At 41.2% G+C, this 14287-nt stretch overlaps 1 protein-coding gene across 3 annotated transcripts in view; it reads left to right on the top strand.

Annotated features, from left to right (window-relative positions):
* Positions 1-3503: 3503 nt before the first annotated feature.
* Positions 3504-14287, top strand: part of ADNP (activity dependent neuroprotector homeobox) — a 31789-nt gene continuing 21005 nt past the window's right edge. Inside the window, exons 1-3 of one of the 3 annotated variants that reach the window (XM_037167371.2) lie at positions 3504-3587; positions 5671-5761; positions 6634-6716. In XM_037167371.2, coding sequence (XP_037023266.2) covers positions 5685-5761; positions 6634-6716 — 160 coding nt within the window. In that variant the 5' untranslated portion in view covers positions 3504-3587; positions 5671-5684. Of the gene's footprint in view, positions 3588-5670; positions 5762-6633; positions 6717-14287 lie in introns of those variants that run through there. The other 2 variants (XM_037167381.2, XM_037167390.2) reach the window with 2 other exon arrangements.

Here is a 14287-nt window from a genome sequence, read left to right as displayed (position 1 = left end):
AGCAGTTCCTCTGGCAAAGTGAGTCTCCTTAAAACACTGTCCGACTTGGGGACCCCGGGCAGCAGTTGAGAGCCCAGCTGCCTCCCCCTTCCACGCAGCGCCTGCTGCCAGTGGAGAAAAGTGCCGACATGGAAGCCAAACGTGGCCGTTCCAGCAGTTCTTAAACATCTTGCAAACTATATCAGTATTTTTCTCATATTTATATTTCATATAAATATGAAATATTTCTTTTCATATTATTTCAGGATCCTGAACAATGCATATATCTTTACTAATAAAATAAGATAAAAGTTCCTTTCCGATAGCTTTTTCTCTCTGTTTAGAAAAGTGTTCTTGATAGTTAAAATGCAAGTTAAGTTGTTCAGTCAAGCCAGTGCAAACATTCTGTTTACTTTGTTAAAGTAGGTAATTAAAAAAAAAATCAGTTTCTAACTATAACAAAGCTTTTGGATCATGTAGCATCTTTAAAAGGTTGGGGTAAGACATATGAGGATATAAGCTTAAGCTCCAGTTAACTTCCTTTCACAAGTAAAAGGAAGAGGCGTCTCTAAGTTGTTTACTAACCATTTAGTGAACAGTATTCCTGATTATTACATTTTCCTGGCTTGATTTGGTTGCTAAAGTCAAGAAAACCTCAAGTCTGACTCTCCCGTTTCTGTTCCTAGCAGATCCGACCAGAGTATTAAATGTTTGGTGGCATTTTGACATTGCCTGTTCCCACAGTTGAGTCCATAGGACACGGTACAAAAAGGGCCTCACTACCCCACCTCCCTTTTACATAGAGCTGTGCGGTGGCCCAGCAGGGACCCCCCTTCCTCAGATGGGGAAGCGACTTTTCCCATCTTCAGTAACTATGAAATTCATCATTGTTTGATGTAAAATTAGTTTTAAGCCAACCTAATAGAAATACAACACCCTTTTTATAAAGTGTTTAGAATATTATCCTTTTTCATGCAAACCTAAAGTTGTTTTCATAGTCAAGTATATGGAGCAGAGACAAAGTCACTGCCTCAGAGAACCCGCTGGTATTGCCTTCTCAGACCTCAACTGGAGCAGATACCTTTTGCCTTTTTAATCTTCTCAGTTTTTATTTCCACAGTCATGACTACACTGTAACTGTTGGAGTTTACAGTAAAGAAAGTGTTTAAGCAGTGAAGACTTTTCACATTTGGAAGTTATTTAGAAAAGAATCCAGGCTATTTAGATGCATTTTTGTAGTAAATGCAGTGACTTAAACACTAAAATCATTTACATGTGAATCCAGTACCCCTTTTTACTTTGTAAATGAGGCCAAGGATGAAATCCAGATGTTTTCCCTTTGTATTATCACTGTGTGAAATCTAAGTATATCTAAGGAAATCTACACTTAAGATAGAATTATTTTGTTTACTTCATATTAGCTTTCGCCTGTCTTCTGCAACATATAGTCGAATCATCTTTGTCTTTCTAAACCAGTGATTTTCAACCTTTTTTCATCTCATGGTATACATAAACTAATAACTGAATTTTGATTCATTCGCACCAGGCAGCTGTTGTTGTTTTGCCTGTTGTCTCCCCCCCCAACTTTGGACAATCTAAGGGGAAAGCGTGCCCCTGACTAAATAGATCCTGCACGTTTTTAGAATTCTTGCAGCACACTGGTTGAAAATCATGGTCTAAACCAAATGCTTTGCCCCCTCACTTTCTGTTTTCTTTGACAACTTTTTCAAACTATCGTTTTTCTTTGAGATACTGATTGGGCTTTTAAGGGTGTACTTTATCACAATTTCTGAAATTAATGAAATACTCTGTTGGATGAAACACCTTGTTAAATCTACTAACTGAAGGTTACATTGAGCAACATATAACCACAATTTGTACTATTTTCAATTAAGGTAAGATTCCTTCGGGGGTATTAAGTATAGTTTGAAACTGTTACCTTGAAATTTACAGTAACAGCAAAAGATAGTGTATTTACAGAATGTATCTTAAGAAAACAAGCTTGGTTAATGCCTCACAATTGGCATGTACTACTTTTCAGTATGTTGAGCCAGTGGTGTACTCTCAGATGTGTTCTATTAAAGGTGGGTTTTAAAATGTTGAGATATGTTGGCCGGGGTTGACCTAACTTGACCAAGGCGGTCTGCCCGTATGCAACATTTCTCATGCTTAGGCTTCACAAGTCCTCCACAAGTGGCTTCAACACCCTAGGGATCCCATTTGTTTTCTCCAGGCCAAACAGAGGAGGCCATCCCTGCCTTGGAAGAATGTCAAGTCCAGGGGCAACTATCCCCCCTCTGTAAAACACAGCCCCTGTCTACTGAATAACCCGCCCCAGTAGGAAGGCATCACCCTTGGGGTTCTGTCTCACCTCAAGTCCGTGTGTGAAGCACGAGGCCCTCACACCTCAACTTAAGACTGGAAGGTGTCGGGCAAGACCGGCCAGGTACCTCTGCCCTTCTGGCTGCTGCCCAGCCAGTGAGCGCGCGGGCCTCTCAGCACGTGGAGCCGCAGGGCTGCCCACACGCCCCCTCCCGCCAGATGTAGTCCAGGCCCAGCTGGGCCCGCGCAGGGATCCCCAGCACGGCCACCTGAGTGCAGTGGGTGCTACGGCTCTCTACATGTGCCTCCGCCGCTGCGGCCAGTGGAAGGCGCCCTCCGCGAACCTGGGCCCTGGAAGCGCACTGCGGCCATTATTCGCGGCGCCTCCTAGTGGGTCAGTGGCAAATCCTGCTTCTCGCGAGAGCTCCCCCTCAGTGGGGATTATATAATTTTCCCTAGGCGGGGTCGGGGGTGCTGGTGCCACCCTCCCTGAGAAAAAGTTAGGTGCAAGCACAAGTGGGAATAACGGAGTTGTCCCTGGGGGACATATGGGGAAGGGGTATTGTGCCCCCCCCACTTAGCTGGACAATGAGTCCTCTTATGCTAATGAGTACTTACGTCACTTCCGCTCTTTCTCAGCCGCCATTTTGGCTAGGGCAGGTTCAGGGACTCGCTCTGAGGCGCTTGTATTGTCTGCTGAGGGGAGACGCGGGATCAGCCCCCTCCCCCGCCCGTTGCCGCCGCAGCCTCCGCCGGCCCGGTCTCCCCTCCGCCGCCCGCCGAGATCCATGAGCTGAACTCCCGCCCCCCACTGGCCGCCGCCATCTTGTGCCCCCTCCCCCTCCCGCGGGCAGCGCTAAGGGGGATTTTGGCGTCTCAGGCACAGCTCCCTCTCTCGGTCCCCGCAGCTGAAGAGCGAGAGGAGCGCGGCCGCCGCCGCCCGCCTGCCCGCGCCGGTGAAGCGGCCTCTCCCACACCCTCCGTCTCCTCCCTCCGCCCCTCCTTTGTCTGCACCGCTCGACGACGCTGCTGCCGCCGCCTGCGCGGGTACTGGAGGGAGCTGCTCGCGCCGCCGCCCGCCGCTCTGTTGCGCCCGCCGCGCCCCCCGGCAGCAGCCGCGGCCGCGGCGCGAGCCGGAGCCCGCCGAGGCCACCGAGCCAGAGCGCGACGAGGCCCCGGGCGCGCCCTCGCCGCCGCCACAGCCGTGCCGCCGCCACCCGCCCGCCGCTGCTATCGCCCGGCCCCCGAGCACGCCGGCCCCGCGCTCGCCTCGAGGCCGAGTCAAGGTAAGCCGCGCGCGGCACCGCGGCCCGGCCCTGCTCCCGACCCTCCGTCCTCGAGGCTTCCGCCGAGCCGACCCCAAGGGCGACTTGTTGTTTAAATTGCCAGCCCTCCAACCACACACGCTCCTTTGCATACTCCGGGTCTGACGGACCGCCCGCCCCGTTAGGACCGTTCCCCGACTTTGCTCCGGGGGCTAGGCGCCGCCTCTTGCAGCCTGACCGCCGTTCCGAACCTCGTGAGTCCGCGGAGGCCAGCAGCCAGGCTGGCCCCGGAGCTTTAGCCGCTAATGGCATCTCCCTCCACCCCGCCCCCAGCAGTAACCTAGCTTCTCCCATCCCTGGAACTCATCCCTTCCTCCCGTCCCCCACTCCCAACGAGCCCCCACCCACACCCCCAAAGCCTGGGACGAGCCTTCTGTCAGGTCTACCCATTCTTAGCTAGGGGAAGGGGGACAGATTGGGGGGCGGGGAGCGTGCATAGCACGGAGTGAAAGTCTGCCTCTCCTGTGCAATTCTTCCTCCCCAACATGCTAGCTCCCCTCCTATCCTGGCCACGGAGTCCACCACCACCGTCTTTACTCAGTCGCAGTGCCTGGTTAGCACGACCTCTTAGGAGCATTGTGAGCTCCAACTTTGCAATGAGATGGTAGAAAATGGGAACCCAGAAAGCTGCGAAAAGATTTTTTTAATGCAATGAATGGGAGTAGTTCTTTGAGTACCCTTTTATTCACCTCTTTTTTCCTCGGCTCTGGGCTGCCTGCCTGCCTCCCCCCCCCCCCAACCTGGATGCCTGTCTGCTGGAAAAGGCGCGATTGCTTCTCTTCCTCTTCTGCCCAATATCAGGCGCTAAGGTCTAATATCCTTTTTAGCCACACACACCCACATTAAGTGTTCTTGATGTTCTTTCATTCACCAATTCCTCTGGACAGTTCTTACCATAACCCCATTTCTCAGACAAAGGCTTAGGGAAAAAGAACCAAACTGTTTCTCTTGCTTGCCATTTTAATGCTGTCCATCCCCACACACCCAGTTCCTATTCCTGATGCTTCTCGTGCAAGTGCCTTGAACCTTCAAAATGAAAAAAGAAAAGAATCTCCTGGAGACCTTGATACAGTTTCTTTGTAAATCTGCATTGTTGCTTCTGGTTTATGGCCATGAAGAAAATACCAGCCCCCACCCAAAATGCACCGCAGCCAAGTCAGCTAAAGGCAATGAGCGTTGGAGTCAGTAGGGGGCGCATTCCCTGCACTGGGTAAGGCTGCAGAGGGGGGGAAGGGCCCCAGAGCTAGAACAGGATGTGCTTTACAGCGCCTTCTACAGACCATGGGAAAATGGGCTCAGCAAGGCACACTGCACTCCTAGTTGGTGAGCTGACAGCAACATGGCGAAGGACTGAGTCAAGAGCAGTGATTTTCTGTCTTTTAAAGAATCCACCTTGCCTTTTAGAAGTTCTTTCTTTTTACTTTTCGAAAGTGTTGACCCACAGTCTACTTTTGGTTCTTGATGAATCACCTTGACACATTCTTGATACATAGATTCTCCCTTCTCTGGAATTCTGGAATTCTTCTGCCTTAAGCTTTGCATGTGTCTCCATGTCTTTCCAAGGTCAGATGGTAAAGGAAAAAGCTTCAAACCTGAGAGTAACTGGTTTGGGGTATTGCTGATTACCTCCCTTCTTCATGGCCCAAATCTTTCCAACTCTTTGAGAGTTAGTCATTCTTGAGGGATGGTAGATGTTAGTGGGGTAGTAGTTTTCATTAGCATGTAGCTGGGTGTCATGATCTGCAAGGCCTTGTTGGTAAACATCAAGCCCGTGTTGAATTCTTCATTGTCAAACTCAACAGTTGATTGTACACTTTTCTTTCCAACTTCAGAATTGTAATTGCCATTCATTATCTTAGCAGCCAACCACCTTTGCAAAAGCATTGACACCAGTCTTCTGTGAACACCCGTCTTCTTGGGGTGTGTTATTTCTATAGATTTTACTCCTCATTATTTCCTAGGTGTAAGATGCATAATGGGAAACCTAGGCCTCAGCTTTTGCACCATGATGCACAGGATTGTACTTTTTGTTCTGAACTGATAGGTGGCCTATTGGTTATGCCCTGTACTACCATTTTGAGGATCTGGACTCCGTTCCTGCTTTGCTCTTTGGACCACATTATCAGCTCACACCGGTGGGTATATTCATTTTGGTGGGTGGAAACTGCAGCAACAGGGAAGCCAGAGACTTTCCCTCCTTGGTCTCCACCAAAGCCAACACTTCCAAAATTTCAGCCTAGCCACATTCCTCAAGGAACCGGTTAGAGCTGGTTGCAGTCATGGGTTCTGAATAGAGAAATGACTTACAACTTAAGAGAAAATTTTTAAGTTGCTGATGTTGTTTAATAATTTGCATTCTGTACTTTTTTACATAAAATATGTTAAGTTCTCAATTATGATATTTTGGTGACCCAATCTCAAGAGTTGTTAAGCTTCTCAAAACCTTAAAGATTCTCTGATCAGAACAGAGTTTTTCATGAATATTTACTTGCTACCAAAGATTAACAGTGGTTGATACCCAAGGTTACTTTTAAGACTTTGTTATAGGTATTTTATATAGATACACCAAGGTAAATTTATGGGAAAATGAATGGGTGTATTCCATAGTTAACCACTTGGTGCTTAAAGGAGACTTTTCATTGAAGATTTGCTGCCAAGTAAAATTTGTGAGTGAGAAGGAGGCAGTTAGGTGAGATATTACATTAGAGGCTTAATTATCTTGCTTTTATAATTATTTAGCAATTACAAGGATGAGATACTTGTTCTAAATGGGTATTATTTGTAAGTTTTAAATACTGTTTAGTATTTGTTAGATAGAGTTTTGACCTGTATTTGATCTTTGATATATAGTTACATGAGTTTTAAATGAATAATTTGAAGACAGTTTCATATTTGAGGATATGTTTGAGGTGAAGTTGAAGATCCTTTTGTTTGATTTAGCAGATTATACATAAGGTATAGTGTTAACTGTTGTCCTAAGTGGTAATAGCCATTTTCCCTTTAACAGGAAAAGTTGCTGTGAGCTCTTAGAAAAACGTGTATTCTGTGGTTTCAAAGGTTTCCTGGTTTTGACACTCAAAAATAAAAAAGGTGAAACAATTGGGCTTGAAGGCTGGGATTTAGGTAAATTGTGAGGGTTCATTATAGTATGTAGTAAGACACCTTAATTAACTAGAGGGCAGGGTATGGGTATCCTGAACTAAATCTTTGATTTGGTTTCTTCATTGGGCTGTGAATCTCCAAAGACCCCTGCCCGCCCTACCTATCTAGGAGTTACTGGTTTTAAACATACCCACTGTTAATTTGTTTTGCTTAAATTTCTAATTTTTTCCTTAAGCTGAAGTGCAGGAAGAGTTCTAATACTATTTATATTAAAATAAAATGTCACCATATTGAACAGACTGTGTCAAGTAATTTCTCAGTTACTCGTATTTGATGACCCAATCTCAAGAGTTGCCAAGCCTCTAACAGCTTTAAAGATTCTGATTATAATAGGCCTTTCCATGAATGTGTACTTGCTACCAAAATAACCAACCAATAAATAGTGTTTTATCAAGTAAAATGGCTTTTGATTTTCATTACAATATGCATGCGTAGATGTATTTATTACTTATATTTGATTACTAAAAGCATAATTACAGAAGATACACTGAGTTGTTGCTTTCCTTATAAATTTTGGGAAATAGCTATTAAAATAATTGCCAATATTTTGAAATTTTAAATAGTAAGCTGTTGGTTGTACATATGTACTGTTAAGATGTACATATTCTGGCTACACATTAAAATTACAGTTTAGTAAGGAAGGTGGAGCTGTTATAAAAAGCAAGTAGGGAATTAATAGAGGAAGTAAAAGAAAATCTTCAGAATTTAACATGTGTTTTTTTTTCTTTTGAGAAACATATAAATAACAAAATTGCCCACGTTGTAATAGACTGTAGCAGGTTGATTTCATCATTGCATGTGTGCACATATACATAAAATACAGTCCACTGTTTCAAGAGGTGGCCGTATGAGTGCAGAGAAAAATGTGTCAGAATGAAACACTGTAGATAGTTTTAAATAACCTAGCAGAATCTTAGTGAAATAAACCTTTTAAAAATGTGGAAGTACAAAAAAATTCTTTTATAAGAAGTTAATTTGTAGTCTACATCAAGATGCCCAGTACTGTTTTGTAATAAGCTACTTGTTCAATTTTGACTTCCAAAGGACTTTCACTTTAAAAGAATGTCATAAACCCTGTTGTGTCTTCCAGAAGACAGAAGACATTTCCATGAGAATTGAACTTTCATTTACTTGCCTAAAAAGGCAAGAAGATTAAGAAAATGTTGTTCCCCTATGTAAATAATTTAATTGTAGTTAGATAATGTATTGTTAGCATCACATAAACTTACACAGTTTTTCCTCCTTTAGTTTAGTAAGAGCTTGTGGTGTTAAATCTGGAGTCAAGGCCATGTTTTGCTGATGTGCACCACTGTCAATTACACCTTCTGGACACTTGGCATTTGAAACTGATGAACCAAAGCCCCATACTAACTGAATTGATATCTTGAGTGTAAAAGGTGTTTCTTGTTTATACATTGGTATTTTCCACTTTGACTGTTGAGACACTTTGTAAGAGAAGTCATCCATGTTTTTGCCCAACATGAATGGCCTTGGTTCCATCATGATTTCGTGGTTTTTTATTGTTTCTGTCCCTGACCCTGTTAATGAGAAACTGATAGGCAGGATGATTGTGCTCCCTCAGTCTCTTAGTGTCTTAGTGTTCCTTCCACCTGGGTGTTGGTCATGCTCTACCTTTGATACCTGTCAGGGTGGGGGTCAGCCTAATGAGAATCCATATTCTGCGTCACCGGGAGGAGAAAGCTCCCTTCACATGTTAGGCTTTTCAAATTGGGGTGTGTATATATCCAACTGGTTATGTTGGGGGAGGTATATAAAGCCACAGATAAAATGGGAGCAAACTACATAAAGTGCCTGTTTTGGTTGAGAGTACACATTTTTATTCTAATCAGTGTAAAGTGCAAAACTCTTAGCGCTATTTGTGTTCTAGATTCCCTTGTCTGCATTTACATATTCACTGTCCTGTCTTCAGGAGTTCTTCGAAGTGCACTCACAAGCTTCCTCGGTTTTATTGATTTCTAGTATAGTTTTAAGACAGCAGCTAAACACATTCTAAAACCTTAAGAATTTCAGCAGTGTTCCAGAAATAAAGGGGAGCATAAAAGATTTTTGGCTAAGAGTTTGCTAAGGGAAGACTGCCCTGAACATACACTGTAGATTAAGATTTAACTCGGAAACATGCATGTCATTTATATGAGACTCTTGCAGTGTTTGATCAGCCCATAAAATTGAAAATAAATCCATATATATTTAAATTCCCTTTCAGTAAAGATAGGTAGATTTGTAGTTGAGTTGCTCAACTTCGGGTTGTTTTTGTTGATGTAACATTTCTCGTATGACTCACTTGATGCCTTTAATAAGGGTGACTGTAAGTGTAAAGGCCCCCTTCCTGGCCTTTATGGTATTATAAAATACTATCGATGGCTTGCCTGTTTATTTTCCAGGTACTTTTATAAATTATTCTCAATTCTCCCAGGACCGTCCTTGTTTCACAAGTAGGGAAATTAAGGCACTACCACATGCAGAATATGTCTGGGCTGGTTCCCAGGCCTGTGCTAGGAACACAGGCTTTTATAATGCTCCTTTTAGCTGTTTGGTTAATGAGGGCTCAAATGAATGCCTCATAACTTCATAGTGATGTTCTGTGCTTATATGTCAGCTAACAGCCAAGGATCCCAAATGGGCTCCACAATGAAAGAAGTTAGCCACACCCCCATCAGGAACAGTACAGATGAAAATTGTGATAGTATGGTTAGTTGAAGTAGCACGGGTCTGGTTTGAAGTTACCTGAATAAGGATCTGAAAAGAAAGTCCGATTATGGCCCTGTTGCTTTTCCCAATATTTTGGTTTAGGACAGTCATGTTCCTTCTCCCTTGTGAGCAGTTATTTTTGCTTAGACAGGTAATTGCTGGCTTTGGCCATTTTGCCATTTCTGTCTTTTTCTGAACCCATTATACTCCTTTTAAAAGCTCACAGAAACTGCTTCCCTCGAAAATCTATAAATCTTTCCTTTGCTGGCAAAAGCTGCCAACAATTCAGAACTTTTATGAGTAGTGTCTTTTGAAATCTGGTGTATCTGAAGAAACTTCTCTGTAGTGGAAATACAGCAAAATGTATCACGATTTTAAATTGGAATTATCTAAGTCAACAGTTATAGATTTCTTGCTCTTGTGAAAGGTGAGTTAAGATTTGGAGTATCCAAATGTAGTGAGTGCTCAGAATCCTGTTTCAAGATCAAGTTAGATTTTAAAACAAAAAAAAATAAATAAAACAAAACTGCAGATAATGTCAGGATTGACCATTAAGTGTCAAAACCTGCTGTAAGAATAAGAATGTTTTGGCTAAGCCTTGACTGTAGGAGAGAGGTTATAAAAATTTGGTGAGATGATTTAAGTGTATTTTATTTTTCAAGAAAAGTGCATTTCCTGTTACTGTGGGGAAATGATTTCTAAGTAGTTTTGATAGAGTGTGGAAGATTTTTTAAGGGGTTGAAAATAACCTACTTTTGTCTTGCGCCATTTAGATGCAAAGAAAGACTAGCCGCATGCCTCTGGAATGATTCCAGAGGACGTATCTCAGTGTCTTCTTGGGCCCACTTGTGAATCGGTTTCCTTTTTTCACATTTCTCTTAGGGCAGGTTTTCCACCTGTATTGACAGCAAGCAGCCTATGGAATTCTTATACAGACAGCGGAGTGTTGGAATCGCTTCCCACAATGTGAAGTAGTAAATTGTTAAATGCTCCTCATCTCTTACTCCCTAAAGCTAGATTGAGATGTTAGAGTACTCTCAATCTTTTTCCTTATTAAGCAGTGAGGCATCTTTCCCCCTTTCAAACAAGGGGGAAAGTCACATATATATAAAAATACAACTCTGTGTATATGTGTAAGTTTGAATGCACATTGTAATGTGTACAGGAACAGATGTATGGCAGACACATCTGATTCCCAGAAATAAAGTTATATACTGCAGTATAAAGTTATATACTGCAGTTGCTCAACTTTTATCTTGTGCCACAGGCATTGTCTTCCCCTCTGTCCACATTTTGTTCCTTATGTAGTCTCTCAGCATGCTCTCAAAAGTACACCCTGAAAACTATTGGTTCCATTGGTGTTCTAGAAATTCTGGTGGTCGTAGCTAGGATTCTTGTCTGAAGTCTGAAAGTAACAGAATAAGCAGTAATATAATACCATTTTTACTAGTCTTTTAGCCTGAAAGTCTTAAAAAAGGAATGACTCCCATATTTTTTAATAAATATACACAATCTAAATCACATTCTGCGTTTCTACGCAACTGTAAGTCACGTAGGTTTATTTTGGGTATTTGCAGATGTTCAGTTGCATAAGCATTTTAAGTGCCACAGAGCTTGTAAAGTTAAGAATATGCTTACTCTGCCCCTGTTGGTGTGGCTCAGTTGGTTTGGAGCGTCATCCTATAACTGAAAAGTTGAAGGTTCGATCCCTGGCCTGGGCATGTACAGGAGGCAACTAATTGATGTTTCTCTCTCACATTAATGTTTCTCTCCCTCTCTCTCTAAAAGCAATAAAGAAATGTCCTTGGGTGAGGGTTTAAAAAAAAATGCTAACTCTGACATGAGTGGTTCACATATATATAAAAATACAACTCTGTGTATATGTGTAAGTTTGAATGCACATTGTAATGTGTACAGGAACAGATGTATGGCAGACACATCTGATTCCCAGAAATAATAATTTATGCTTTTTAAAAGTATATTCTGGTGTGGACTCATAATAGTCAAAGGGATATTCCAGTATCTGATCTGGTTTAAGGTAATAAATAACCCCTTTTGAGCATTAACTGGCATCATCTCATTTAATCCCGATGTTTAAACAATAGTGTCCTAGTTATACCATAAAGAAGACAGACCTCCAGGGGTTAAATGACATTTTTAGGGTCACAAAGATAGTAAGCGGCAAAGTAGGTATTTAAACCCTGTCCAACTCTCGCACTGTATTCTTAGTCACTGTGGTCTTTGTTTTCTGACAGAGGAAAGCTTTACTGTGCTTGTCACCTTGTTACAGAAATTGGAAGTTTTGAGGTAAAAATTTTCACATGTGGCTGATAGGTCAGCTAAATTTTTGTCCATGAAAATAAGTGTTACTGGAAAGCACAAATTTTGGTGTAGACTATAGACTTTACCCTTGAACCTTTTTTCTCCTTCCTTTTGTTATCACATCAACATCACTATCTCATACCTAAGGCTCTGTGATTCTGCAGACCTTTCAGTTCAGTAGGTCTGGAATGAGTGTGGGCTTTTTCTGTACTTCTGCATATTCTAGAATCATTTCAGTTTTGCAAAACTAAAAAATAGTTGAGCTCATTAAAGTAACACCAGCTGGATTAAATCTATTAAGTCAAGGCAGAATTAATTGAAGCCTTTAACATTGACAAAGTAATATATAGCAGGTCCTCAAATAATAAGTCATCTTGCTTAATGTGGTTTCTGATGAGATGTCAGCATTGTAGGAACTTAACTCTTGTCCATATCAGTCAGCCTTTGGTAAAATTGGTTTTGTTACATGTCGTATCACTGCAGTTCCAAGAACCTATCAAGAATAACTTTTAAGTGAGGACTTACTGCATTCCACTGTCCCTGGCCTCTTGGAGTGGAGATTTGCTGGGAGAGTGAACTTTACTAAGATTTTTTTTTAAGTACTTAATAATTTGAGGACTATTAATATGTTACCATATGGTCTCATTTAATACTGTCCAACATGATCTGGAAATTTGTAAAGGCCTTCAAAGTTTCTGTATTGCATTCAGGACTCGCTCTTGAGTATCTGTCCTGTTCAAAGGAGTCTAAACAAATACTTAAAATTTGTAGTTTTGGCAAAGAGACCCAGGCTACCCTGCTCATAAAGTTGCAAGCAAATCAATCTGGTTTCAAAATTACTACTGTTGCTTTAAATTTTCCAGTAGCTACATTTTTTAATTTTTTTTATCTGCTTTTAATTATAGAATACACATAACATCATTTTAAACAATTTAAGTGTGCAGTTCTGTAACATTAAGTATACTCGTGTTGTGGTGCAGCCATTACCATCATCCATCTCCAGAACTTCTTGTGCTTATAAAACTGAAACTATACCAATTAAACAATAATCCCCATCCCCCCTTTCCCCGGCTTTTAGATTCCACTACCCTTCTACTTTCTGTCTTTATAGATTTCACTATTCTTAATGTCTCATATTGAGTGGAATCATACACTGTTTGTTCTTTTGTGACTAAGCTGCTTTTATTTAGCCTGTTTGGGGGGGTTCATCTATCTTGCAAGTAGCCACATTTGAAAAAATAAAAGTGAAATTAATGTTAATAATATTTAACCCATTATATATAAAATATTGTCATTTTAATATCAGTATTTTTGTGGAGGTATTTATGAGATACTTGGTATATTTATACTAAATCTTGGAAATCCTGTGTGTGTTTTATACTTAAAAGTAAGTGTATCTCAAATGGGTAAAGGACTTGAATACATATTTCTGCAAACAAGACAGACACAACTGCCCAGTAAAGCATATGAAAAGACATTCCATGTCATTGGTCATTAAAGAAATACAAATCAGAACTACAGTGAAATACTATTCATCCCCATTAAGATGGCCACTATTTAAAAAATGAGGGTTGATGAGGATGTAGAGAAATTGGAATCCCTGCGTACTGTAGGTGGAAGAGGTGGAAACGTTAGGATCTGGAAGAGATACTAACTTGTACAGCCAAGTTCATGGCAGCATTATTCACAATAGCTTATAAAGGTGGAAGTAGTCTCGGCATCCACTAAACAGATGAATGGATAAGCAAAATGTGTGTGCGTTGTGGGAAATATTATTCAGCCTTAAAAAGGAAGGAAACTCTGATATATGAATAAAACTTGGGGATATTATGCCAAGTAAAATAAGCCAGTCACAAAAAGACAAATACTTAATGACTCTGCTTAAAGGAATGTACTTAGAGTAGTCAAAATCAGAAACAAAGTAGAATGGGAATGGTTGTTGCCAGATATGGGGGGGGGGAGATGCGGAGTTGAATGGGTATAGAGTTTCAGTGTAAAAGATGAAAAGAGTTCTGGCAATGGATGGTGGTGATGATAGCACAATATTGTGACCATTTAATACCACCGAGCTATGTATGTACACTACAGAATTTACTATCTTAACCATTTTTTGTTGTGTATTTTACCACAATATAAACAAAATAATTTTAAAACACATCTCAGTTCATTTTGGACTAATCACATTTTAAGCTTAATAGGCATTTGAGGCTAGCATTTACATTGTTGGAAAAACGGTTCTTAAAATAAAAATTTACAAAATTTCTAAGCAACATTTTCTTGCTACATGTATAAACTCTGAAATACAAAGATTTTGTTTCTTTAAGAGACAAATTCTGAATGCATGAAAGTCTGCAAGGGTAAATATTATCTCAGTGTTAACTATTGTCTTTATGTAAAATTTTAAGTTATTTTGTGTTCTTTTGCCTTTTCCATATTTTGTAATCTTATACTAGGCCTAATTGCCTTTT

This window comes from Artibeus jamaicensis, unplaced genomic scaffold, assembly GCF_021234435.1.
Source record: "Artibeus jamaicensis isolate MK-2021 breed Jamaican fruit bat unplaced genomic scaffold, CSHL_Jam_final contig_685, whole genome shotgun sequence".
In the NCBI taxonomy this organism is placed as follows: domain Eukaryota; kingdom Metazoa; phylum Chordata; class Mammalia; order Chiroptera; family Phyllostomidae; genus Artibeus; species Artibeus jamaicensis.
This window is presented reverse-complemented; position numbering and strand designations above follow the sequence as displayed.